The 27,998-nt window shown below is 32.9% G+C and overlaps 4 protein-coding genes across 6 annotated transcripts in view; 2 read left to right on the top strand and 2 right to left on the bottom strand.

Annotated features, from left to right (window-relative positions):
- The first annotated feature begins 18 nt into the window (after positions 1–18).
- Positions 19–15,702, top strand: LOC113402357 (FMR1 autosomal homolog 1). Of its 2 annotated transcripts, XM_026642579.2 has the most exons (13): positions 19–248; positions 614–666; positions 742–895; positions 5,764–5,927; positions 7,600–7,749; positions 8,041–8,127; positions 8,497–8,926; positions 9,251–9,401; positions 10,162–10,264; positions 10,579–10,738; positions 10,873–10,960; positions 13,020–13,094; positions 13,960–15,702. In XM_026642579.2, exons 1-13 carry the CDS (start codon positions 198–200, stop codon positions 14,148–14,150), a joined length of 1,857 nt encoding a protein of 618 aa, XP_026498364.2. In that variant the 5' UTR covers positions 19–197; the 3' UTR covers positions 14,151–15,702. The 2 variants fall into 2 exon arrangements, with proteins under 2 accessions (XP_026498364.2, XP_026498365.2); XM_026642580.2 differs by lacking the exon at positions 13,020–13,094.
- On the top strand, positions 13,510–27,209 carry LOC113402336 (D-aspartate oxidase). 2 transcript variants are annotated; one of them, XM_064216366.1, is made up of 2 exons: positions 13,510–13,518; positions 26,181–27,209. In XM_064216366.1, the coding sequence occupies exon 2, from the start codon at positions 26,187–26,189 to the stop codon at positions 27,201–27,203; it is 1,017 nt and encodes a 338-aa protein (XP_064072436.1). In that variant the 5' UTR covers positions 13,510–13,518; positions 26,181–26,186; the 3' UTR covers positions 27,204–27,209. The 2 variants fall into 2 exon arrangements, with proteins under 2 accessions (XP_064072436.1, XP_026498339.2); XM_026642554.2 differs by lacking the exon at positions 13,510–13,518 and adding an exon at positions 23,374–23,482.
- The window catches only part of LOC113402330 (uncharacterized), a 195,760-nt gene continuing 184,760 nt past the window's right edge, over positions 16,999–27,998 (bottom strand). The window contains exons 2-4 of the mRNA XM_064216368.1: positions 21,083–21,313; positions 17,752–17,839; positions 16,999–17,271 (exon numbers count right to left, since the gene is read on the bottom strand). Coding sequence (XP_064072438.1) covers positions 17,121–17,271; positions 17,752–17,839; positions 21,083–21,313 — 470 coding nt within the window. The 3' untranslated portion in view covers positions 16,999–17,120. The remainder of the gene's footprint in view (positions 17,272–17,751; positions 17,840–21,082; positions 21,314–27,998) is intronic.
- LOC113402338 (uncharacterized protein) lies at positions 18,392–20,955 on the bottom strand. Its single transcript, XM_026642555.2, has 3 exons — positions 20,623–20,955; positions 20,392–20,543; positions 18,392–19,477 (listed from the first exon to the last, which is right to left on the bottom strand). Exons 1-3 carry the CDS (start codon positions 20,806–20,808, stop codon positions 19,207–19,209), a joined length of 609 nt encoding a protein of 202 aa, XP_026498340.1. The 5' UTR covers positions 20,809–20,955; the 3' UTR covers positions 18,392–19,206.

The following is a 27,998-nucleotide window of genomic DNA, read 5'->3' as shown; positions in this document are numbered from 1 at the left end:
TTCCTTGATGATTCATTTTAATTTTTGCAACATCCGAAAACATTGCAACTATTTGCTTTTTAAATTTTATGTTGCCAGCATTTTTTTTCAATTAAAATAATAGTGTCTATGCCTGAATCCTCGATAATGATTGGTTAACAGTTTCTCTTCGAGCTTCATTCTCGCTCTGAAAACGCCAAATACGCTTTCAAACCAAAATGGAGGATTTGTCGGTCGAGGTGTACGGTGAAAATGGTGCTTATTATAAGGTTTGTAAATTGTGAAGTACGTTTGAGTTCTACATAAAACGTATCATTTTCATTAGTGATTTAATTATTCAGTTATGTGAAGCCATCGTTTTTAAGTTTTGTCACATACTTACAAAAATATTTTTCCGGGAAGATCATCGCGGCTGGAATGGACGCCATGTCCGACTGACAGGGCGTGAATTTTCCATGTGTTTTAGTCGATTCGCTTTCGTTAATGGAGGCCTAATTGTGAAATCAAGTTTATCTGCAGATACTTAAATTTAATGCATAAGCTTTCTTATATCTGACCCAGAAAACTTATTTATTTCTAGCGCATTACCAAGTTATTGGATCATCACTGTTCTAAAATTTTTCTATATTTTTAGGCCATTGTCACCGACGTGCTCGACAACGAGGTTCTAGTAGCCTTTGAAAATGAGTGAGTTAATACTGGGCATATGAAGTGTTATTTTTCACGTAGAATCGTTATTTACATCCATTATTTGCATTTTAGCTGGCAGCCGGAATCTAAGTTTCCGTTTTCTCAAGTGTTCTTACCACCCAAGGATACGGGCAAACACACAGAGTTCGTGGAGAACCAAGAGGTCGAGGTGTTCGCGAGGTCAAATGAAAAGGAAGCATGTGGGTGGTGGACAGCTAATATCAAGGTATTAAATTACAAATGTCATATTATCATATCAGAAACTAAGTCTGCCACTTTCTATATCAGACCTGTGGGACAGAAGCCACATTTTTTTGTGAATACCCTCAGGAAGAATCATATTGGAACTTTTATTGTATTTGTAATCTTGACATTTTGAGGTCAACAGCTGCTTTATTCACACAAGTAGATATGAGAAGTGCATGCATAATACAAACTGGTATTTTAGTCCTTGTTTAATATAACAGATCCTAATTAGCATAACAGTGCCTCTTATCACTCATCACATTACAAAAAAATATCCTAAAATTAGATATATATATATATCTAATTTTAGGATATATATATATCAAAATTTTGGTTTATTTCTATTTTGTGGTTGCAAGTTTTTTTAGTTTATATATTGCTTTATGGCTCACATATATAAAGTTAATACTCTTATTTAAGACATCTGAATTACAATAAATTTTTTTTTTTAAACATTAAATTAACAAATTTGAAGTGTTGTAATAAATACAGGCCAGTGTTAAAAAAGAAAGTCTTCAACAGACCCAATATATAACAATGGTTATATAAGTAAAAAAAATATATCAAGTAACACAAATATAGCTCAGACATGCAAGCAAGATAATTAATAAAGGCATGTGTAATTTCAATATCATGCGAAGAATTGAGGGTAAAAGAGTTATAATGTATTATAGTGCAAGATTCACACATTAAAAGTTCACACAAAAAATTGCAAATGTGTGTGTAATTCTATTATATATTGCAGACATTATTGCTTAGGAAGTTTGCACTATTAATAAAATAATCATATTAAATTTATTTTATTGTTTAAGTTACTAAATTTGATAATATGTAACAGTACTGTAATAACCAAATAATCAAGAGTTTATAGATATCTGTATATTATGATGTATTATGTGTATTTATTTAAATCATATATTTGATTGTGTGTGCTTTACATACTAACACATTGTAGGTTCTACATCTTGTGTCACTTATTAGGTGCAGATGATGCTATTTTCATTGTCTCTTGATGCCCGTAATTCTGATTGTTTTAAATCATTTTCTTAATTTTTAATCCTAACATGATATAATATTCTGAATAGAAATCTTGGATATATATTTTAAAAAAAAATTTGAAAAGGTGTTTTTGAATTTCTGTTTTGTTTATATATTTTATCTATTTAATAACATTCTAGATAATTGGTTATCAATTAAATTTTAGGTTTGGATATAAATAAATATAACTTAAATGCAAAGTATCTAAAAATAAACTAGATAATATATATTCATATTATATGCAAGAGATCAAATCAAAACATTCTTTAATTAAAAATTCAAATCATAGTAGAAGTTTTATATTAATATATGATATACGGCTATAACTCTTTATTGATATCAGTGTCTAATGCTATTAATGTGCATAAAACCTAATATTTTTATAAAATTAATCATGATGGGTGTGTATTATCTTATGCAATGCAATCTCTATACTAAAATGTCTTGGCAAATATATAGACTAGCTCCTAAAATCCAGATGCATATAGAGATGAATTATTGTGACATTGTTCAAAAAGATTGCCTTTGGTGTTTCCTTAAGCATGCATTATGCAACTACTGCATAGGTTGTAATGTGTTTTAAGACAACATAAAGGATACTCTTTAGTATAGTAAATAATAGCTAATGTTACAATAATTTGACTCCATTGAATAGGCTTCAACCATAGACAGGAAAAGGTTATTTTGGTTATATTTATGGTGGTTTAATATGGAGTTTTTTTTTAACACTATATTAAACCATGTAATAAAATTTCCATGTAAATCTTATTTACTATATAGGATAATTATGAAATAAAGGGAGTTCCTAATGTTACTCGTTATATACAATAATAACAAAGAATTTTGATAATTTTATTATTGAATAAATCATACATTAGGTAAGTATTGTTTCTTACACATTGCAATGTACTTCAGATACAGTATTAATAAGATAGCAAATATATATAGAGATAGGCAAACATATAACTGTTCAGAACCTTTTCTTCTAAGTTTGTTAATTGATTTTTTATGTTTACTATATTCTATTGGTTATTGATGTTTATAGTTATCAATATACACATGTGGAAATAAGATTAAATAAAAAAAAACATTCACAACATGCAAATTCATATAAATTTTCCTCGAATTGTCAATTATTATTGTGTTTACCCCTAGGCAAACACTATTTTATTTTAACTTCATATAATCAAAGGAATCTTTATTTTATAACTATGATATTTTATATCTTATGACGTTTTACTACTTTTTTTCTAACTATACACCCATTGTAATGTTAAGTTAAGCTCATTGTATGTTATCTTTTACTTAATAATTGTAATGCAGAAAATGACGTATATGATGTAAGAAGATATATTTCAGGCATTTTAAAATAACTGACTTTTAGATTATAAAAAATCGCAGGACACGTAGATAAGGCATGACAGTATAGAATATGTTGTTTGTCATCTAGTCTTAAAATGATATCCGAATCTGATCAATATTCTGGAATTTACAATAGTAATGTCGTATTAAACAAAACGTTTTCCTGAATCGTTTATATTTTCTTTAATTAAATAGCATTTCTCGTAGCTCGTAGAATCGCTTGCGCCAACCTTGACTCGGAACTGGGACGCGACCTGTTTAACTGTTTCGTGAGAGTTTTTCTAAATATCTACTCGTATCCGTAGCTCGGATTTATATCATATTTATTTTATATTATAAAGATGTATCGTCTAAATGGTTAAATGCATTAACTAAAGTGCATTTATTGTCTATATGAGCACATCGTTATATAAAATACTTTAATTATTAAGCTTTAAAATAATATGCGTTCGTTAGGTACGGATAATGATTTTTTTTTATCAAAAGAAATCTGTTCAGGTCGAATCTAGTTGGTTCAATTTAATTAACATAATATTGTCGTGTCCAACAAAAGTTACGTCTCTCAAAAATTTTAATTGATAAATTTCGAACAATATATTGAAGAAAGTCCCTAGAGTACTTAGATAGTAAAGTGACTCATATCTGGATCATGATGAAAATAGCTAGATTCTTAAATACATTTTGCTAAAGTGCTTAATATAAAAATAAACATTTGCCATCGTGAAAATGACGCCTAATATTTGTTCTTCGATTTAAGTTGTTTCCAACGTAGGACTGATCAAGAACAATGTAAATGCTACCATGTACTACTGCAATGTATGCGAGTTTCTTGCCGTTTCTTCTCGCTGAAGTCTGCTTTCGATTCGTATCGTATCTCATGATGACAGTTAAAATATTGTCTATTCAAAAACTATTGAATTGTACTTAAAAAAATGCATTTGATTTGGTTCAATATTAGTCGATCGGAATGCACGTACTTACTACTTAATATATGTAAAATTAAAAAGAAAAACAACATAAAATATATAACGTAAATATACAATAGTTATATCGCCGTTTTTATTATTTAATGAATTATTTTAATCAAATATTTATGAGATACACGTGCTACACGTTTCGGTTCTATTGAATTATTTTATAAACTATAATGAACGTATCCACAAATTGTTTTCAATTCCAAATAGCGTGCAACTAAGACGTTTTATTCGAGTTAATTCATCATATAAAGTATGCGTTTGATTATGCCGTGATAAAATGAATTAATCGCACAATAATATTACTATATTATTATGTTATTATCCAGACTAGTTAACTATATCACAAAGCTTTTAATTTGATGTGTTCTTTATTATTCTTTGAATGTTAAAATTAAAAGTATAAAATAAGTATTCGTCTTTATATACTTTACTTTGAATTCCTCGCCCTAGTGGATTTTCTCGTTGTAAAGATGAAATAATTTTTGATACATCAAATATTTGTGTCATTATTATTATGACCCTGTTATAATTGACATTTATGTATGAGATAGTCATAGTATTTAAGTATAAAATATATTCTTTACCTTTTATGAAATGAAAACTAGCTGATATCACTTATTACGTAATACATAAGTGATTTATGCATTGCAAACTAATAATATACTTATAAAATTCATTTGTCCTGACTGACTGTCAACACACAACCAATATAAATTAAATGTAGAAAGCTGAAATTTACAATATAGGTTTATTTTTAAACATAATTTTAGGAAAATTTAATGATGACTATGAACAGGGTTTATCAGTACGAAGTTGGGAGCAGAGCTATTGAAATATAAACTTTTTGTCATGTGTCATATTTCTCTTTCCAATTCTGAAATTCTTATTTGTGTAAAGAGTGTGCAGACTATGTACCCTATTTGGTAGTATGTTCTACATCAGATATTCTATCGACAAACAAACAACAATACTTGGTATCGTGTTCCGGTTTGAAGAGTGAGTGAGCCAGTGTAACTACCAGGACAAGGGACATGACATCTTAGCTCTCAAGTTTAATGTCGCCTTGGCGATGTACGGAGTCGTTAATATTTTATACAGCGCCAATGTCTCTGCGATGACCACTTACCATTAGGTCGCCCGTTTGCCTACCTATATTATATTAAAAATAATGCCAAATAGTTGTTTCTGATGATCTTAGTTTTATATTAAAATTTTTTATAATGTGAAAAATTTATCATGGATAATACTTTTATTACTTTCGTTGTTCATAAAACTTTTAATTGTTGTTCCATATTAATTTGTAACTCCTTATTGGACCAAAACTAAATCACAACTAAACTAATACGAACTGTAAATTTTGAATGCAGAGGTTTATACCATCGATTGAAATACCAAAAAATGTTAGTAGTACAATAAACTATATTAATTTCATAATCTGAATAATTGTTTTGCATTTTGTTTTTTCTTCCAGATGATGAGAGGCGAATTCCTCGTGATAGAGTATTTAGAATGGGACAATTGTTACACAGAGATTGTGCCAAAAGATCGCCTTCGCGTCAAAACTACGAAGACGCCGATTGACAAAAATACCTTTCACAAATTCGAAATCGTAGTGCCTGATGATGCTAAGGACTAGTAAGTATTATTTAAAAATTGCCTATCTTTAAATTGTGTTACTTCGTAAAACGTTTCGACAAAATGAAATGTGATCAATTGATCGATCAGTAGTTAATTTTTTCTTATTCTCAGAAAATGTATCAAAAATGTGGAATTCAATTTTCAAATAGTACCATTTTTTATTTAAATTACACTTTTGCCTAAATCGTAAGCATTTTAAAGATCCTGTAAAGCGCTCGGCGCTTAGAAAGTAAACCGCATCCATTAGTTTATGTGTGAAAAACAATCAACCAATTTTAATATGATACACAATTCCAAACTCTTTGAAAAACTTATTTGTCCATTTATAACTCAATATTTTAAAAATATTCTTTCCAAGCAACAGCATAGTTAAATGATCTTACCAGGAATGTAGACGATAAAACTCATTTAGATGCTGTTTATAATAATTTCAGTAGCGCATTCGATAAGATAAACCACGGCATATTACTGGCAAAATTAGAACATTACGGTATTCATGGCAATTTATTAAGTTGGGTCAAATCTTCCTAAAAAACCGATCACAGCGTGTTATTACACATGGCTATACATCTTTTGCATTTGTGCCTACATCTGGTGTTCCTCAAGGGTTTCATTTATGTCCGATACTTTTCCTGGTCTTTAATAATGACATTTCAAAAAATGTTAAATTTAGTAAGTGCTTATTTTTCGCTGATGATCTTAAAATATATAGACCTATTAAAACACCATCCAATATTGCTCTCCTTCAAGCAGTATAGACTCCCTCTCTAAATGGTGCAAAAAACACAAAATGGATATCAATATCAATAAATGTTATCATATTAAATTTACAAGAAAAAGAAACCCGATTCCTTCTAATTACTAAATTTTTAACGTTGCTTTAGTAGTCTAATACAATTCGTGACCTTAGATTAATAATGGATAGTAAATTAAACTTTAATAATCACCCAGATACCATAATATTGAAGGCATGGAAGATGTTAGGATTTTTGAAACGTCGGTGCGTTTCAAGGACTTTCCAGGGCTTTAAAAATGTATCTACTTTACTTTGCGTTTATTGTTCCCTTGTACGATCTCACCTCGAATATCACCTCGCCTCTTCAATTTGGATCCCGTCATATACAAAACATATTGAAAGATTAGAACGTATACAGCGTCATTTTACTAGTTTTTTAGCTTATAAAGATCGCACTTGTCCTTATCGATCTAAGTATAATACGAACTGGCGCACTTTGTAATTATTTAAATTGCGCCGTAAAATTACTGATGTCTTGACCTAACAAACTAATCCATGGTGACATATCTTCACCTGAAATAATCCAACATATCAACTTAACAGTTCCTCGTATCATTCATAGAAGTCAAATTAAAAAAAATCCTTTTGCACTTCAACATATAAAACAAATTTAGGTATATATGCATCTCTTAACAGACTCATGAATTTGTTTAATTGTCATCTACCGGCAATATTGACGTCTTTCATAATAATAAAACTATTTTTCGTAAATATTCCAAAGACCTTATAGTTCGATCAGTACTATATATGTCTACACCTTGATTGTTACCCACATCAGTTGTTAATTTTCAGTGTTTAATGAAGTTGATGGTGTAACTTTTTCAATAAATAAATAAATATCGTGTAATAATGTCTTATGCGAATACTCCACAGCGCGAAGGTTGAGAACGCGCACAAGGAGTTCCAGAAGGTGATCGGCGCCGCGCTGGTGTGGTACGTGCCCGAGCGCGGCGTGCTGGCCGTCATCTCGCGCAGCGACACCTCGCAGAAGCGCGCGCAGATGTTGCAGGAGATGCACTTCAGGTAACGCTCGCCCGCAGCGCAGCGCAGCACGCCGCGGGGCCGCCGGCCGGAGCCTCGCCCGCGGCCCCGCTCGCCCGCCCGGCAGACTCACCGGGCGGCCGAAACTCGTGCTCACATTAAACTAGGAAACTACAGGGCCAAGGGTGATAGCTATGCCTCATTGGTAGTATTGAGTTTCCGACATATATAAATATATCTAAGAACTGTTTTAATAAGATGTTAATATAATTAGTTTTTATTGAAACAGATAATATTCTATTTTGTGCAATAATTTTTTGTGGATAATTTCAGAAATTTAACGCAAAAACTGCTAATACTTAAAAAGACTGAGGAAGCTGCGAGACAGCTGGAGTCTACGAAAATACACAATCAAGGAGGGTGAGTATCTCAATGTTTTTTTTATGATATCGGTAGGCGGACGAGCAAATGGGCCACTGGATGGTAAGTGGTCACCACCGCCCATAGACAATAACTATTAAGCGCCAACCAAAGCGCCACCAACCTTGGGAACTAAGATGTTACGTCCCTTGTGCCTGTAGTTACACTGGCTCACTCACCCTTCAAACCGGAACACAACAATACTGAGTACTGCTGTTTGGCGGTAGAATATCTGATGAGTGGGTGGTACCTACACAAATGGGCTTGCACAAAACCCTACCACCAAGTAAACAGAATATTTCAATAATAATTGTAACCCTAAAATTAATTGTTACATATTTTGTACTTCACTACATATCTCGTGCACAGGTACTCTGACGAGTTCAGCGTGCGCGAGGACCTCATGGGGTTGGCCATCGGCACACACGGAGCCAACATCCAGCAGGCGCGCAAGGTGGCCGGTGTGTCCAATATCGAGCTGGAGGAGGTCTCCTGCACCTTCAAGATCTGCGGCGAGTCCGCGGAGGCGGTGCGGCAGGCGCGTGCGCTGCTCGAGTACGCGGAGGAGAGCATCAAGGTGCCGCGGGCGCTCGTGGGGAAGGTCATCGGCAAGAACGGGAAGGTCATACAGGAGATCGTGGACAAGAGCAGTGTCGTGCGCGTCAAGGTGGAGGGCGACAACGAGCCGCAGCCCTCCGCGCCGCGCGAGGAGGGCATGGTACCCTTCGTGTTCGTGGGCACGCGCGAGAACATCGCTAACGCCAAGGTGCTGGTCGAGTACCACGTGGCGCACCTCAAGGTCGGTCAGAGCATTAAGTGCTAATTTTTATGACATAATATATACAAGAAAGTGAATACAGTGGCATTCAAGTATGTAACAATTCTTAGGGTTAATATAATTTTTTTCCTACTGTACAAAAAACTACTATTTTCATTTATGCTAAACATTTGGAATGGACAATTTTTATTTGACTCAGTCCCAATATCCAACACTGATAATTTTTTGATATAATTTAATGAGAACAAAAAAAAACAATAATAATATTTTCGAATCATTACTATTTTCGATACAAAACATGCATAACATTAAAGTGTGAATTTTGAAAAGGATATAATGCCGCAGGAAGTGGAGCAGCTGCGCGCCGAGAAGCTGGAGATCGACCAGCAGCTGCGCGTGGTGATGTGCGGCGCGTCGGCCTCGTACCCGCCGCCGCGGGGCGCGCCTGCCGCGCGCACGCGCCGCCCGCGCCCGCCCCACGCGCGCTACCCGCCCGGTACGGCAGCCGCAATATTATAATTCCAATTACTCGGTTGATGTCACTCAGTAGACGACATTCTTTACGGACATGTAAGGATGTTTTTTAAAAAATGGAATTTTATTTTTTCGACAAGCGTTTTTTCCTCTTGCCACACAATATTTGTCGAAATATAATGGTCTTTGATCACACATTATCAAAAAAAAATATTTTCTTGACTGTACTATATTAGAAATAGTTAGTTTAATGTACATTAAATTGATCCAGTAAACTTAAATATATATATGTAAGATGCCAAGAATATTTATGTTCAGCTTTCATTATTTTTTATTTATCGGCATCCGTGCTTTAATAAAATGTGTGCTAAGTATATAATATAAAAATATTAAAAAATAAACAAAATAAATCTAAAACAATAAATGAAATCAAAGGATTTTATTTAGATTTGCACAATGTTAGAGATGGCCCTTGAAGAGGGTATTGCAAAAGAGTTTTATATGGTTATAATATTCTATATTATTTAATAGTCGTCAAAATCTATTAAGCTAATGACCGTCGTTTGGAAGTCATTTTTGAAACTTAGATGATGATTGGTACTGATGATGTTTAATCAAATTGGGATTTAATACATTTTGTGTAAATATGTTTTACACCCAATAACCAAGTATATCACTTTATAAGATAGTAAATTTATGAAATTATATTTGTCTACATAATTTATATTTTCCACGTTATCTTAAAGTGAAATGTACGTATCATAAGACTGTGTGTGTGGCAGGCGCGCGGCGCACGACGCCGGAGCTGGGCGAGGAGCGCACGGAGCGCGGGGAGCGCGGGGACGGCTCCTACCGCGGCCGAGCGCGCCCGCCGCGGCCCAACAGGTGTGTACAGCGTAAACAATCGTGACTGGAAGTGGAAACCACTTTTACCACAAATAACAAACGCCTTCAATATAAAAAATCGTTTATCGATATTGCTCAATTATCTTGGGTATATAACTCAACTCTTTGTGGTCTATTATAGGTCCGTTCCTCTGATAACAATGAAATTTACCCCATGAAAATCGTTATAATATATTTTTAAATTAGTTACCACTAGTATAATTATTACTGGTATATTTTCAAATTAGATTGGTAAAAAAATTAAATGTTTTTATAATACAACAAGTAGTGACTTAAAATATTATATATTGCAGATCGAGTGAGCGCCGCGGCGAGGAGAGGCGTGTCCCGCTCGAGAACGGACGCGCGCACCCGCGCCCGCCGCGCGACCCGCGGGACGCGCGCGACACTCGGGACAACCGGGACAACCGGGACAACCGAGACAACCGAGACAACCGAGACGCGCGGGACGCGGTGAGACTTGCAGTTAGATAAATATCAAAATAACCTTTTGCCTTGAACATGTAGTCTGCAAGGCTAAAGAATGCATTCTTATTTAGTTATTACATTGGGAATTCACCATCCAACAAATTTTTAAATTTTTACAGAGCGGCCGCAGACGTGACGAAAGGCGAAGGCAGACTGACGACGAGAGCTCTGTACTCGACAGCCAGGACGTTTCCAGTGCCGATAGAGGTGCGTCAATAAATACTTAATTTTTATGTAACAGTAGTATATGGTGTTGTTCTAGAATATACATTGCTTTGTACTGCCGTGTTTTATAATAAAGTATGACAATACCATCAAGTCAAATAATATTTAACAAATTTGTAAATTTATAATATGATTTTTTTAAGTGCTGTTGGTAAAGGACACACCTACCTTTTGAAATAAAACGTGACGTCATTTGACGCATGTATCGCTAGTAACGAAAGTAAATTGACTAGTATACAGTTTATATTATGGCTGATTAATTTGTCTTTGAATATTTTTATTTGTGTAATTAGTTACTAAAACGATTAAGCATTTTTAAAGTTAGTATTGTAAATAGAAGACTTCTTAAATATAAAATAAAAATTAAATTTATTTGATTGTTTTTCTGCTACTACACATAGTTTTAAAGTTTATGTTATGAATAAAAACGTGTACCAAAAGGCCATGTTGACCCTGTAACCATATCAAAATGAATTAATTGAAATCTCCATCTATTTATATATGTAGATGTATCTGATATTATCTTCTATGCCATATTACTACTTTCACTTTGTTTGAACTAAGATTTAATTAACATTTGCCTATCCACATATTAGTAATATATATTGTAGTATAATATATATGCACTCAATACAAATAATAAAAGTATTCTCTGCATGTTAAGATTAAACGTCGGCAAACTTTGCCCTACCGCACTGTGATCTTTAAGTATAATAGATACAATGGGAGGTTTGCTATATACAAGCATAATATAGTTTCAAAAGTTTTCCACCCCAACAGTAGGAATTGATAATATAAGTTGTTTCATTGTAAAATTTTGTTTTCGACAAAATCTTCATTACTTAAAGCTGTTTGTGCCATCAAACATTTAATACATCTTTATACAGTGACCAGTATATCCATTTTCCATAATAACATTATTTTGACGTATGATTCTTTAAAACATGGCAGTACAAATTACTTAACATAAATAATATTATTCAGTAAACCATGTTACATATTAAATAAAACTCCACATATGCTGAAAACATATTATTCTTATATTTCAAAAATAAATTCTATTGATTTGTAATAAACACAATTAACAATTTTGATTTAATAGAACAATAATTATAATTGATGATTTTATTTTAAAACGCGAAACAAGCAATTTTATATTTCTATAAGTGCGTATATTTGAAATATATTGTTTTTTTTTCTCTTTTTCCGTCTTTATTTAAAAATAAATGTTCTTATCACAATTATCTAAATCTGAAAATATTACTGAATGTGCTAGTTAAAATGTAGTGTGTAGTTTTGATATTGTTATGTTTATATATATATCTATGCATATAGTGGTTTTGTTTGTTTTGCACCCTATTTATTATTATTACATTTTAATTAGTACATAAACGAATGGTGTTTTTTTTAATTATTTTTGTATTTTTAATTAGTCGTGGGGTGAATAGTTGGCTATTTCTGGATGATCTTATTCTGCCTCTTAGAATTTATAATCATATTTGCATAGATTGAATGATTAACTCAGGTGATGGTCTCCGTGATCTTCGAGTCGGTGGTAAAGCACCAGTAAAATGACTTTTATTACTGTTCTTGTGGGCTTTACACATGTTAACGTTTCATAAGGAAAAAGTCGTTACAATCATTGTATTTGATAATATCGAAAATTACTTTGACATTTAGTCTACTGTAATTGTAAAATACCAAAACAAAAGTGACTTAACATATACGTTGGTACAATACGCGCAATCTAAGTTGGTCGGATAGTAAACGAACGAGAACGATAAATCGCCATATCGCGTAACCGGAACCGCAACCGTGCAGATCTCCGCTTTTGTTCCTAACAATATCCGTGCAGGCACTCGGTGACCACTTTAGGGGCTAACTTAGATCGAGCGGATTGTACGCATACATTCGAACTAGAGAGACGGTAGCCGCATGCGGTAGGATAGCAGGTAGAGTTAGCGGGAGCGGGATCGGGAGCGGGGTAGGGCGCGGCGTCCAGGAGTAGCGGCTTGACCCGACACGTGTGTGTGGTGTGCAGAGTCCGCGTCGTCGGAGGACGGGGGCGTCCCCCGCGGCGCGCCCGCCGCCCGGCGCCGGCGCCATCGGCGGCAAGGTACTCGCACTCTCACTGCAGCATGCCGAGCTCCACACTCATGACATTCGCACTTTCATCTTACTCATGGATGTGTTTATTTACTCTGCGTTTATTCTGTTTGGTTGATGGCTCCTGTTTCGATTATTCATTTAATACTCGAATTAAAACAACGTTCACATTTCTACGTTTATTACTATTAAGTTGATTACGATTTGCATTTCGAGATAAAAATACTTGTTACAGTTATTTATTATATTAATCTATCATATTCACCATGCAACACTCATTTACACATTTGGCCCAAAACTGATAATTGATATAATATTTTTTTTATTATAAAATTTGAAAAAATAGTGTATATATTTATTACACTACTATTATTATTTTTGGTTGCCAAGCTAATGGAGTATCATTCATTATATTGATACTTTGTTTACATATAGTAAATTGTTTTACATACCAAAGCATGACCCTCGGTAGTTAAAAAGCTTTTTATAATTTAAAGTGTTTCGGTAGTGGTGCATGAAAATGTAGCATTTAATGATCACGCAATGTAAGATTTTCAGATTGAATATTTTAGGATTTATGTGTACATAATTAAATATTTTGCGATTTACAGTCTCGGATTCATCGTGCGCCAGTTGCACCAGAGCTTGTCATTAACAGTACTTAACATGCTTGTTATTGATGTGTAGTTATAAATTATTTCAATCTGAATTCTCCAATTGAGAGATTCCAAATAGAGTATTCTTATAAAGTAATATTTTAGTCTATTAAAATATTGAGTACAAAATTGTTTACATATTGATTTTTGATTAAAAAACAACACTGGCATTGAACAAAGGGGAGTGTACAAGTCTAAATCTTAACGCACTATCGACAGGAGGCGGGTGGAAGAACGGCGTGGGCGGCGGAGGAGGCGCGGCCGGAACGGGAGCCGCAGGAGGCGCGGGCGCGAGTGCGGGCGGAGGCGCGGCGACAGCAGCGGCAGCGGGCGCGGGCGCGAGCGCGGGCAAGGTGCGTCGCGACGCGCCCAAGGCCAAGGCCGAGCCGCTGCTCAACGGCACGGCGTAGGGCGGCGCGCCGACGTCGCCGACGTCACGTCCCGTATCGTGCCCGCGCGTCCCGCGGACGGCCGGCCCTCGCTAGACTTACTCGTATTATGCTTTTGTAAGAGATTCGTGATTTGTATTCCTGATTATTCGATAATATGAAAATTAAACACGTGTACGTCGCTCCCCCGGACGATACCCGCCGATCGCGGCCCCTCGGCGCCCCATGGGAGATCGGACATAGCTCAGTCGGTACTGCGTACGTGTGCCGTAGCTCGTACTCTGTGGTTATGTGATTTCCTATGAAATAAACGTTTCTGTACATATTTTCAAACGTATTTTTATTTGTACGAATTTCGCCGCGCGGTCGGCGACGCGACTGTCGCGTAGTGTCGTGTCGCGTCGCGTCGCGTCGCGTCGCCGCCGCGGGACGACGGCGTCGAGGCGATACATTCATTTTTATAAAAATACTATGACTAGTCAGGATGTTACAAATACAACGACTAAATTATGACTAAAAATTCTTAAATTCTCGGAAGGGAGGTCCTGGGGTACATTTATTGTGACACTCAGAAATATAAAGTTCTTAACGAGATATCGATTACAAATTATGTACCTACTCTATAAGATTTCACTTAGCCTATACGAAATTCGAGCTAATACAGTTCATAAACTGCAATAAACCGAAGATAATCTTCTCTAGGCAGCGTTATAATAATTATTTACAAAAGGTAACTACATCAGTCATTACAATACTGTGATATGCATTATTGCCGGGATATCACTACTAAAAATATTTACAAAGTACAGATATGCTTCAGGAATGATCTAGAATTTGTGGATTCACTTGATTTTACACGAAATGTGCGACTTATCGTATGAATTATTCGCGGCATATAATGAGCGCCTGATTACAGATACCGGTATCAAATATGTTATCTGCTGTAGGTATCTGTGATCAAATCTATACTATTATCTAGTTAAGGATATGAAACTAGTCGTATCACACTGGGTCCAAGTAGCTAACTATTGAAATGTCTTCTGTCTACATGTACAAAGTATAACAGGTTTTATTTGGAAATTAAGTCCGGCCGGGTGTGACACGGCAGTTGACAGAGTTCATGCGATGAGTCGCTCCTTAATAACATTGTATTGACATTAGAATATTGTATCACGTGAATCCAACATTAGGTACGAATTGTATGCAATTAGCATATTTTGATATGTTTTTACGGATATTTGTTTTGTTTTAAAACTCTATAATTAGACATTACCATAAGTTCGAATTTTGGACAATTTTGTAGGACGTTTCATAGTTGTAGGAACGGAATACATACAGATAACGAGTTTCATTTAATTATTCAAACTTCTTGAACAATAAAGTTGACAGTTATAAATTACTGACTTTTTCTTTCTTTTAAAAATTTATTTGTATTGTAAAAAACATTGTGTTTGTTTTTTCTTTTCTTTTAAGTAGAAATATGTTGCCTTTATTTATTTCACTTTACATATAAAATCGTACTCTGATTTGTTTAGACTATTATATCTAATAAACTTTGGAACTGATGAAACTATTTTTTATGTTTTTTTTTTATTCCATGTCTGAAATGCAAGCTGAATGCAAATTCAGAGTTGCACCATTGAACCCTTTACCTAATCCTTGTAGCAAAAGTTACCATTTAAAGTAATCATCGTTTCTGCCAAAAATGTTTCCTTTCCCAAAATTAGAAAATCTATTTTTTATTAATAATATTGACTATGCAGTCAAAATTTAAAATAAAATACGTGTTTTATATGTTAGGTAATAAATATGGGGATAATTGTGTAAGTAGTTAAATTTCAACATATGTGGAACATATTTGTGTTTTACTGTGCTTGTAAATGAACTTTGATTATATTTTATTATTCCCTGAACTCGCGATTGTCTGAAACAGATTGTATTTAATTTGTAAAATGTTTGTAGTCGTTAGTTGCAATTTTTGTCAAATAGATAAACTCAAATGCCCAGTACAACCAAATGTCGAATATCGTCACCACCGATGTAGATTTATTATCACATTTTTATGTTTAAATGTAACTGCATATCCATACTTGGCGTTGCCTTTGCCGCCTTAGTGTCGCATATAATATGTATGTCAATAGCGCACTTTGTAAGCCACAGTGCTCCTTTCGCTCTACCTCAAAGTCGGCGCAGGCAGCGACACCTTGTACAGAAAGCCTAAATCTCGATTTGTGGTTATTTCTTTTTGTATTGATTTCAACTTAAAGTTCTATTTGTAAGTACACATAGTCATGTAAAATAAATACAGCCGTTAATGATAGAGATCCATTTCAATAGAAACTTTGCAAGACCAGAACTTACTAATTAAGTAATTACATATAACTTAAAATATATAATATCAAACGCATATTTCATGTTGAAAAAGTATTCATTTACTTAACTTTATGAAAGAAACAGTTTTACAGCTCGTATGAAATTAATTTGTAACAAATGAAATAAACGTTATGAATGATTTTACGGACTTCAAATAAATTTTAGTTAAGGTATTATATTACATAATTAATTGTATTTAATCATTATAAAATACTACTCTCGAGTCAAAGTATATTTTTTCTGTATTCTGCAAATCATACAAGATATTATACACTTAGTATAAAATTCATTATTTGTATTGGGAATGGCAGATAGTCAACTTTTAAATATAACACTTTAACACAAACAAACAATTAATCCAAAATTTTACCAAAAAATTAATTTTCTTTACAAGAAGTTTTACTGGAATTTTTCATATTTCATTGCATTGTTTCTATTGAGATGAACCTTACAAAGTAATTTAGAGATACAATTTATATATAGTTGATATAGATACATTTTAACATGATAAATGATCGAGTTGTTATCTGTATTTGCATCACGCCTACAATCTAGAGGTTACTAAACAAAAGTGCCCAGCTTGGCTGGTTTGTCCCCGGCAATAATGAGATGGTGGCATTATAGTAATCGATGCCTGTCTTCATGACATTCGTCGCTCTCGTCAGAATCGCTGTGCGAGCAGTAAGAGGAGTCGCTCCAGTGCTGAAACTCCTCCTTGTGGTGCTCGAGCGCCATCAGCGACGGGAACAGACTATCGCAGGAGCTGCAGCTGTAACAGGACGGTTAATTATGTAAGACGCTTCAAATTAAATAACTAATAACGAAATTCTTATGGTCTAAACATACCCATACATTTATTTAAATTACTAAAAATTTAAAAGGTATCTAAATACACTCCATCTCAATATAATCTGAATCTTTATATAACATAAAATGTTCAATTTGTATTACATTAATGTTTACTAGTGAGCTATAGATGTCTGTAAACAATTTAAAAGTTTTATGTTCGTTCATTTTGCACGTAATAGTTGGGAATAACATGCAACTAATTTAAACTATATAGTTTGTACTTCCTATTCTTACTCGTATTATAATATGTGAAAGTGTATTTGCTTGTATTGCTTTAACGCCTCAGTGAAATTGAGTTCATGTTTGAATGCTTTTTTGTGGCCTTAACTCGCTTGACTTGATATTTATTGTATTATATTTCAGAATTATTTCATTTGTTATTTTAAAAAATGTTTTTTACCCAAAATGTCTTTTCTTCTGCTGGTGGTCACTGAGCTGACGTCGACTCGGGAATGATCGGTCACAAACGTTGCAGGTCAGTGCTTCATCTGAAAATAATTAAAATTTTGTAGCTTTTTTATTAACATAATTAACAAGCAATTTGTTAAAATAACTCCTCTTATTGTTAGGAATTATTAATGAGCAATTTATGGTTATATTTTGTTAGGTTGAACTAAAATAAGATAGGTAATGATTACTTTTTAAATGTTTTTTTAATTGATATTTAGTGTACCTATGTATTGATAATATATAATATGCACAACCAATCTAATATCTATTAAAAGGCAAATGTCCGACGTGCGGTCAAAAGCTGTCTTAAATTTTTTTTGTAAACTGATGAGACATACGCTGCTGTTCTTTGTTTATTTGTACTTTTGGGTTTAAGTTAGAAACCTTCACGTATCTGTACGTAATGTGTATCTCAATCGGATTAACGATCCGTCAAATGTGATTGTGAATATGATCAATAACAACATTTAAATATACAATTGTTTCTTTTGTTTGTTCGAACTGTGATTTAAGGTTAATAAAATAGTACCTATTGTTAAAGGTATGTTCACGGGAAAGCTACAGTTTTATGTGAAATAAAAGATCATCATACTTTTAAAGTTTATTTACAAAGTATTCTTAATTAAATCTTTCATTCCTACATCCCACACACTCAAAAACATATATGCCAGTCCCAATTCATAAAGTAGTTAAATAAATACAATCATAAGCACAGTTTAGAAAATAAACTTATAAATTTATTAAGTATCTTAATTTATGTATTATTTATTTGTGCTTCTGTTTACATTTTATGATATGTATAAGTTTAGAATTACAAATGCATTTAAACAATAACAATGAACACATCTATGAGATTTTATTTAAGGCCCCTTTTTGTATTTTGAAAAATAATGAATACCAGTCAAAGCTACAAAATATGAATTAGACAGAATAATTAAAATACCAAAGACATGCTAGCAATAAACTCCATTTTTATATAAATAAAAATCCATTGTAGATTAAAATAACAAAATGGTTCTGTGTATAAATTAAATAGATTATTTTAATTTTCTAATACAAAATTTGAAATGAACCTAATATAGGATTATATTACACAAAATAAAATAAGTTTTTCAAAATTATAAGTTATTAGTCAAATTTAATAATAATACTTGTAATTGAGTTTTAAATAAAATAGGGACATTTAAAGTATGAAAACTATTCAAAAGATAACACATAAAAAAAGGTTACTTGTTATTATATTATATATATTACTGGTAAAAAATCTAAGAAATCTTATATATAATAAGGCAATTGTATTTCAATTAATTTAATTGTAACTGAAAAACCCATTGGATACAATTTTAAATTACAAATTTAACCTATACTTAGATAATATTTGCAGTCAAATGCATTTAATTATCTGTTAAATGGGCAAGGTGTTTGACACAGATGATTTAAACATGCTACCGAAGAACCTCATTCCTGATGAGCCACCGGGTATAGAGCCTAGCATCATCCACATTAGGGCGAGGACTTGGGCAACTGCAAAAATTACTGTCAATGGAGTGCTCTGTAGATGTAGTGCACAGTATAATGTGGCTATTAATGTAAAACCATAGAGAGATGTTGTCAAAGCCCTTTCCTTTGAGAATAGAGACTTCACATGGGCCCAAGGACCATAGAGAAAACTGAAACTGAAAACAGACAATAACATTAGTAAGTAATTAATTACACTATCATTATATATTTATCATTAGTTTAAACCTAGCTTCAGCATAATCAGAATATAAATTAACGCTAATAGCTTTGTAATCAAAGTAATAATTTATTTAAGTATATATGTACATTGTACATATAATTACATTATCAGTTATATTGTTAATGAGTTCAATAACTGTACAGATGAAAATGCTGAGATTATAAACTAGCATATTTATTTTATACCAAGCTTATCATGTGATTCTAAGTTATTGGTTTAGTAAATAGTTTATAAGCTTGCAGGACTTGAGTTGGATACTAACTCCTAAAGTTGAATTAATAAATGTCATTTGGTTTATCACTTTAAATATAATAATAAAACTGAACCGTTAACAGTCACGTCAGATAGATTCAGATCAGAGATCAGATTACAACAACTGTGTATTCTAATATTCTACGTAGTTAGCTAGCTAGTCTGTGTTGAGATCAGCTGCCATGATCAAAATTAGTTAAAAGGACTTATAATATATCTGCCTAGATATATAAATTGATAATTTAAAAGTAAGTGACAACTTTTCATTGACCATAGACTAAAAGACCAGGGTAACTACAGTCACAAGGAATATAACCTCGAAGTTCCCAAGGTTGGTATTTTTAAAGCCCCTAAATGTCTATGGGTTATGGTGACCACTTACCATTAGGTGACTCATATCCGCCTATTTTATAATAAAAAACAGGCCATCTTATTTGTTATTGCTCATTCTGGTAATGACACAATTTATATCTTACGTACAGGAACACAATATTGTTATATTATAATATGTATGTTCATAATATAATATGTAAATAAAGCTATATATTGCTAAGTTGTTCTCACAGTTAACACTAGTTTAAGTATCAATTAACTTACCTCATTATAAAGAAGAGACTGCCCAAAGAGAATAAAAGGGCAAATTTTCTGGCTTGCAGTAGCAGAAGTGGTATATAAAAGAATGATAACGTAAAGCATAGTATACCCAAGAATAAACATATACCGAAACCAAGAAACCGTTGTGTTCGAGTCTGCAATGAAAAAATTAATGATAATTTAAAAACATTCAAAACCAAATCATTGCATTTAGGTAAACAATTTGGTACTTACTAGGGTAAAATATTCTTTTTGTACGTTTTCGAACCAAGTTCCGGTTGAGCTGGTACTTGTGGGAGATTCGTCATTGCTTCGTGAGAAGAAACTAGGAGTTGAGAATGGTAAACTAATTTTGTAACTTCGACGGCTTTCGTTTTTAAGTAGATATTGATCCAGGTCTGACTTTAAGTTTGCCATCATGCACTGTTACACTTTAAAACGTATTATTTACAATTTCTTAATAAGAAAGTGTAATAATTATTAATCCAATGGAAATAATTCGTTATAACAACGGAACAAAGTTTCGCTTTCGTCTTCTATTTTCTGACAGTGACAGCAATCAAAATGACAGATTGTCTGCCAGCATCAGATGACAGCTGACATTATGTACGCTAACACTTAAAAACCGATATTTCTGTTTTAAATATAGGTAACATGTTTTTGTATAAAATATTTAATTATTCTTTAAGCTTACCGTAATCGGTATCATCGCTAAAATCATCATGGGCGCGTCTTCGGACGTTGTTGTTATATCGATCATGCGTACAAGGCGGACAAACACTGCGCGTGTCTCGCTCTTCTAAGTCAGTACTGCTTGCGTCGGAATCCACCTCGGCTTCATCTATGTGCACGTCTTCAATTTGTCTGTTGTCAAGTTTCTCATTGGATGAAAGCTGATTGTAGTCTTTACGTTGTGGTCGTGTTTCTGTAATACAAAATAAGTTTTTGAATACCGGTAAGAACAAAAAAAAAATTATATTATATTTTTTTTAAGTTAATGTGTCTACTTGTTATGCTTTTATGGTTAAAAGACTAATTCGATTATGATAAATTTGAAAACCAGGAAAGGACTATTGACATTATTATTTTTAACGTACAGGGTAAAATACTACGCCATTAAAGTCGAAGGTAAAATGTAGTAAAGCCTGGTAATTTCCCATTGCTGTGCTCGGAACTTATTTCACCACGCTGCTCTAATGCCGGGTTGGGAGATACACATATGGCAAAATTTCATCTCATCACGATAATGATCATGAAAATTCTGTACCACTTGCTCGGGTTTGAACCCGCTACTTTCAGTCCAGATTCGTGTCATCTAGCCATTAGCTATTGTAAATTAAATACAGTATTTTAGTATATTTTTTTATAACACAGCGTACAATGTGACCACTCAAAACGTATTGATTCTAATTTTTTTGGTTAGGAATTATTATATGATAAAAATATGATATTATCATGACAGCATCATAGATAATTATGTAGATATCATTTGTAGTTTTATTTGCCTACATTTATGTTTACGTGAAGTTAGTTGCAAATTATAAATGTAAAATATACCAGTATAGTGCTGATATTCTTTCGTCCATTTTTGGCCGGTATGTGTATCGGTTAATTTATATTCGCTTTAATAACTTTATTTGATTCAGTTTAAATATTCGTATAAAACCACGATGATAGTTCCCAATTATTACTATAATACGTCTGTGGCAATTATGTATACAATTATAATATGATACAATTGTAATAAATAATATGAATATTATATTAAACATGCATTTATGCAACGTGATCGACCGTCGCGGTTAAAGTAAAAATAAAAATAAACCTAAATCATTAATGTTATCTGCTAGTATCGTACCTAATCATGAAACTATATTAACCATGTACTTCAACTATTACTTCGAGTATTCCTTACAGAATGTAACATGTTATGTAATGTCCCTTGTACCTTTAATTGTACTGATTCACTAACTTTCAACTTTAACACCGTAGCAGAATTAATGACAAGAAGGAGATATCCAACCAGATTTGTTAGGACCCGTTCTCTAAGACTAAGAGGGACCATCCATTTAAACGGTAGATACTCCGGCCGGCTCTGATCAGTTTGCATTTAGACTTCGTCCACGATGGACTATAACGATATCCCAGTGCTGTGGTCGTATTGAAGAAGGTTTCAAAATCAGAATTTAATATTGTACCTATTTCACGTCACGCTGCTATTCTTAATTTTTCGTCTAAGAATATAAATTCTTCCAACGTTTTGTCCAAAAATTTTCGACCTGCATGTCAAAGCATCGAAGTCCATTTTGCACGAGCACATAAGCCAAAATGATATTAGCGGGGACCACGGCTACGAGCACTATGATGCCGTCACGTTGGCAGATTCGTGAACATTATATCCGATTCGTGCGTTTAGACGACTCATGATAGTGGCAAAACATCCGTCTGATCACTGATCCGTTCCTTTTCTCAGATCTTGGTGAGAACGGGGCCTTACTCAAAAAATAATGCGTTATTTAAGTAAGACCAAGTTATTTTTCAAATGGCTTAGTGTCGCATCTGCCACTCATAACAGACAAAATATATATAAAGTTTTCTTATTCTTAAAGATTTTGGTCTAAAAAATTTCAAAGTAAAAAGTTGTCGTACTTCCGAAGAAGTCGTAACTGGTTGTCGTAAAAAACTTGAGTATCGTTCAAGTAGCAAAGTGGAACAACTTCAACTGAAACTTGGTCCTGTAATGATTGTAAAGAAAGTTGGTTTGGGAAAATTTAGCAGGAATTCGTGCGTGACTTTGATCTTTATTCATTTAGGCTGGAGTTGTTTATGGTCCATTTAACTTTTTTATATGTAAAAATATATCTTTTTTATTAAGTGGAAGAAATATTTAATTAATTAACAAGTTCATACGAGTATAATATATATAAAAATATTTTTTTTTAAATAACAACACGCACATATCATTAAAAAAAGTTATTCGAAAACTTCATGCAGTAACAAAAACAGTCAAATGACATTCATTAATTTAAATTAGCTTAAAGTAGTCATTTGAACACTGACGTACAGATAGGAAGATAATCTGTGTTTACAAAATGTAAGTATTCTTACATATTTATTTATTTTTATGAACATTTAAATATAAATAAAAAAAAAATCGATTTTCTTTAAAATAAATAATTCTATTTGGCTGATTTTGTTAGGTCAAAGTTCAATTTTGTTATTAAAAATAAATGTTTACTTTATTGATATCTGTTTAATTTTAATGTATAATTATAATATTCATATTGATTTCGAGAATTCAAAATACTGTTTTGTAATCATTATTCAGACACTAGTTTTAAAAAATTGTGTATATTCCATATATATCAGCTTATGAACACATCAGCTTTAAAAACAGCTTCGTAACATTATGTAATGGCACTGTAGAGCGTAAATTTTCAAAAATTGACCTACAGGCGTATGTACGTCGATTTGGATGATAAAATTAGATGACTATGTCAAAACTTAGTTAAAATATACATTAATGCGGGAAGAGATATATTATTAAATGAATTTTAATGGATTGTGATATCATCTACAAGTTTGTTATGGTAGAACATCTCAATAGTACTCTGTTTATTTTTCAACGGTCTATTTATATATTTTATATTTATATAATAAATATGCATAATACGATAAATTGCATATAATAACTATTTTAATAAACTGTAAAAATATCCCAAAGGCCAAGATGTGTACACTATTTGACGTCACGTTTAAAATGTTGCCTGTGTTTTGTATCAAAATCTGCTACTTGGACCGATTTCATCTGAAATAAAATAAAATTAAATACGACATTAGGGTTTATGTCGTATTTAATTATTTTATTTGTACTGATGACATTATTTAAAATCTTCTTGATTATTATTATTATTATTAAAAATTTGTTCGTGTATAACCAAACCCCTATTTGACGGTTGGACGATGTCGAAGATATTTTATCGTGTATTTTAGGGGGCCTCTAGGTGGTTAAAATTCTACCCGGTGGCGCTGCGATCAGGATCTAAATATAATTCCTTTTTCATCAGGACGAAGCAGACAGCTAGTTTGATATGAAAATTTAATTAAATCGATTATAATTTTTCAAATATAAATGTAAATATTCAGAATTATTTTTAAGACAGTTACTAGCTATATAATATTACCATACTAAATAGCTGGTATCTCAACTCGAAAACATACAGTGCACACAAAGACATATAAAAGTTACGCACACAGCGTTTTATGCACAAAGCATTTTGTTTTTTTTTTGTTGCGAATGAAGCGCAACGCCCTATCTAAGCTCTACATCAATATTGCAATCCTTACCTTGGTTCCAGACAAAAACAAAGCTATCGTCCAAAGCCTCTCCTCGATTATTGTTATATTTGTTAAAAGACCCTTTCAATTGAACAATCAAATTCCAGATTTGATTTCAATGTCGTAATATTTATCAAAATCAGTGTCAATAAATTTCTTTGTAAATTTATTTGTATGTGTGATGTATTGTTATCAAATTTCATATAATAACAAACATTCCTTCCTTAATTTCCCAAACTTCAACATTATATAACTATTTATCTAAGAAGTTTGTATAATATTACACAACTGTCTTTATTTACTCTAGACCGGAGTTATTCACTTCGAGCTCAAAGGTAAATCATTGATAATCATTGAACTTCTCTTTTGTAATGATAAGTCTTAGTATATTTTTGAATGCATCTATTACACTAATTTAAGGTCAAACACATTAATTTCTCTTCTATTCAAAACACGTAAATATCCTAAAATATATATATGCCATGATTATGTACTAGAAATATATTAGTGTGCGAGCTTTTAATTCTTTCGCCTACTTTTATTAATTGTTATTAATTACCATAAAATATATTAGGCCATGTGAGCGTAATTTAATTGCGTATCGTAATTTATAATAATAAATATTATATATAACCATCTACGTGTATTTAGTCAATATTTTGAGAGAGAAAAAAAACCAAATGCAGCAACGTACTTTACTCGCATAAAGTTACGTTCCAAACATTAAAAGTAACGTTACGTTATGCATATACATAGCATATAGAAACTTTGTCAGTACAGTCTCTCTTATCTCAAGAAAAGTTATTTTTACGCGTTTTAACTTAAGATATAAAAGCACAACGCTCGGTTGCTTTGCACGTGGCCTTCGTTAATCGTACATTTAAATGCAGTTCACTTATGTGCTAAAAATAAATTTCACCTAAGAAAGACGCGCTCGTAATGCTAGTAGAGGCGGATCTAGTTTAATAAAAAACTTGGGTTGCGTTAACTTTTATGACACAAGAAAGGCTTATTTTGAAGGTGTCTGTTATATCGGCATGCTTACTTTTCACTTATCATAACATAATATAATCTACATATGATTGGATATTCCAACTCATCTAGATTTGATACAATAGTGACGATTAATAATTGAGATAGATATAATTCAACTATTAAAGTTTGGCTTATACCCAAAGGGATATATAACTTAGAACCGGCAAAACAATCCACTGGTATAGACAGCCATGATAAATTCTTCCGAAATATAATACGTCTTTCACGAAACTCGCAACTACTTTTATCTCAAGGATTCCGTCTCTGAATAAAACTCGTTCAGCTATATTTAATATGTTTTAAGTACAATTTTTACAACTTTAATTACAGTAAGTTAATATTTTCTAGGAGCAATAGACCAAGAAAAAAATATCAAATATTGTTATTCACGATGTTAAATGTTACAATATTTTTTCCAGATAAAAATGGATGACAAATCGTCGAAGATAGCGATAATCGGAGCTGGCGTCGTGGGTATGACGGTCGCCAAAATATTGCAACGGGATTTAAGAAATGCAAACATATCAATTCTGGCAGATGCTTTTACACAGGATACGGTTAGCTGTGTTGCTGCAGGCATATTCAGACCAGGCACGAGTTTTAGGGGTCCTACGAAGGAGGTCACAAAGAAATGGATCGATGAATCTTGGTATTTCTGGCAGGATATAATAAAAACTTCTGAAGCTCAAAACGCTGGTCTCATGACCCTGTCTAGCTATATATTTTCTAAAGAAAATTATCATGTCACGAGAAATCACCTTATCGAGAAACTAGTGCCCGTTTACAGGCCAGTAGACGAAGATGAGCTGAAATTGTGCGGCGAAGGATGGAAATATGGATCATATTTTTCTACAATAAAAATTGGTTGCGACAAATATTTGCCTTGGGTTGAAAAATCGTTTACCGAAAACGGAGGGAAAATTGTGCGAGAGAGAATCGATAACTTCGCATCACTACGTTCGGAATTCGATTTAGTTTTCAATTGTACCGGTATGGGTGCCAAGGCTTTATGTAATGATTACGATTTAGTACCTTTACGAGGACAGGTGATTAAAGTCAGAGTTCCGTCATTAAAAATGGCATTTTACGGTGACTATGATACTTATGTGATCCCTGGGTTAGACGGCGTCGCCACATTGGGGGGCGTGAGACAATACGACAGTTATAACCGAGAAGTATGTAAACATGACACAGCAGCAATTTTGGAACGATGTTATGAACTTTTGCCGTTTTTAAAAAAGTCTGAAATTGTAGCTGAAAAAGTTGGTTTAAGGCCACATAGAGTTCCAGTCAGAGTTGAACCTGAGATCATAGACGGTGTAAAGGTAGTCCACTGTTACGGTCACGGGGGCTATGGTGTAATGTGTGCTCCGGGTACCGCTTTAGACGCTGTTCAAATGGGTTGTGATATGCTAAAGAGTAATATTAGAAGTAAGATTTAAAATCAAGTTAATGGTAATCTTATAACATACTTGTAACTTTTTTTATTCGTTTAAATGACTATATTGTACGTTAAGCCATTACACCGTTATTTCAGTTCTGCAGTGATATTTTAAGAACTTTTGTATCTCAAGCTTGAAATATTATAAAACTGACTTACGGTGATGTCTTTGAATAATTTACATGTTACGATGTTCTCAGACATCGATTTGTTTTAATTGAAATGTTTAAATACTTTGCAAGGTGTTATTCTAATCGATAAATAATTATAAATAGTTTTTTTTTTATTGTAACATTGGTACCTTCTGTTTTATCTCAAAATACTGTATAATATGTCTGAGGTAATCTTTAGATTTTTATATTACAACTAATAAAAATTATTCACTTCGATTAGTTTCTAAATAATTCCAAATACATTTGTTATATATAAAACTAGCTGAACCTGCGCGTTAACCCGCGCAAAATTTATAAAACACAAACCTTCCAGCCCCCGTTTTACCCCCTTAGGGATAGAGTTTCGTAAAATCCGTTCTTAGCGGATGTGTACACTCTATAAGGAGCCGGCCTATGTAATTATATAATTTCAAGTTTGTAGGTGTTATGGTTTCTAAGATTTCGTAATTAATCATTGAATAATATATATATAGATTTAACATAAGAATAGAACATTGTAACCAAAATTTGATTTTCGTAGAACGTTAGAATCGATATGAAAATAAATTTATAGTAAGTATAGTTGATTTCAATTGAAATACGATACGAAGTACGAGAAAATAGCTTTTCAAATACGATATCTA

This window comes from Vanessa tameamea, chromosome 12, assembly GCF_037043105.1.
Source record: "Vanessa tameamea isolate UH-Manoa-2023 chromosome 12, ilVanTame1 primary haplotype, whole genome shotgun sequence".
Taxonomy (NCBI): Eukaryota; Metazoa; Arthropoda; class Insecta; order Lepidoptera; family Nymphalidae; genus Vanessa; species Vanessa tameamea.
Note: the sequence above shows the minus strand (reverse complement) of the source record. Positions and strands in the feature narration are given on the sequence as shown.

Bases quoted from the DNA above. Each gene is read 5' to 3' on its own strand.
- LOC113402336 (XM_064216366.1), top strand. From the start codon at position 26,187: ATGGATGACAAATCGTCGAAGATAGCGATAATCGGAGCTGGCGTCGTG.
- LOC113402338 (XM_026642555.2), bottom strand. From the start codon at position 20,808: ATGATGGCAAACTTAAAGTCAGACCTGGATCAATATCTACTTAAAAAC. The intron at 20,544-20,622 runs GTAAGTACCAAA...TTTTCATTGCAG, and splicing joins AAAAAGAATATTTTACCCTA to ACTCGAACACAACGGTTTCT. The intron at 19,478-20,391 runs GTAAGTTAATTG...GTCTGTTTTCAG, and splicing joins AGTCTCTTCTTTATAATGAG to TTTCAGTTTTCTCTATGGTC.
- LOC113402357 (XM_026642579.2), top strand. From the start codon at position 198: ATGGAGGATTTGTCGGTCGAGGTGTACGGTGAAAATGGTGCTTATTAT. The intron at 896-5,763 runs GTATTAAATTAC...TTTTTCTTCCAG, and splicing joins GGTGGACAGCTAATATCAAG to ATGATGAGAGGCGAATTCCT. The intron at 10,739-10,872 runs GTGAGACTTGCA...AAATTTTTACAG, and splicing joins ACCGAGACGCGCGGGACGCG to AGCGGCCGCAGACGTGACGA.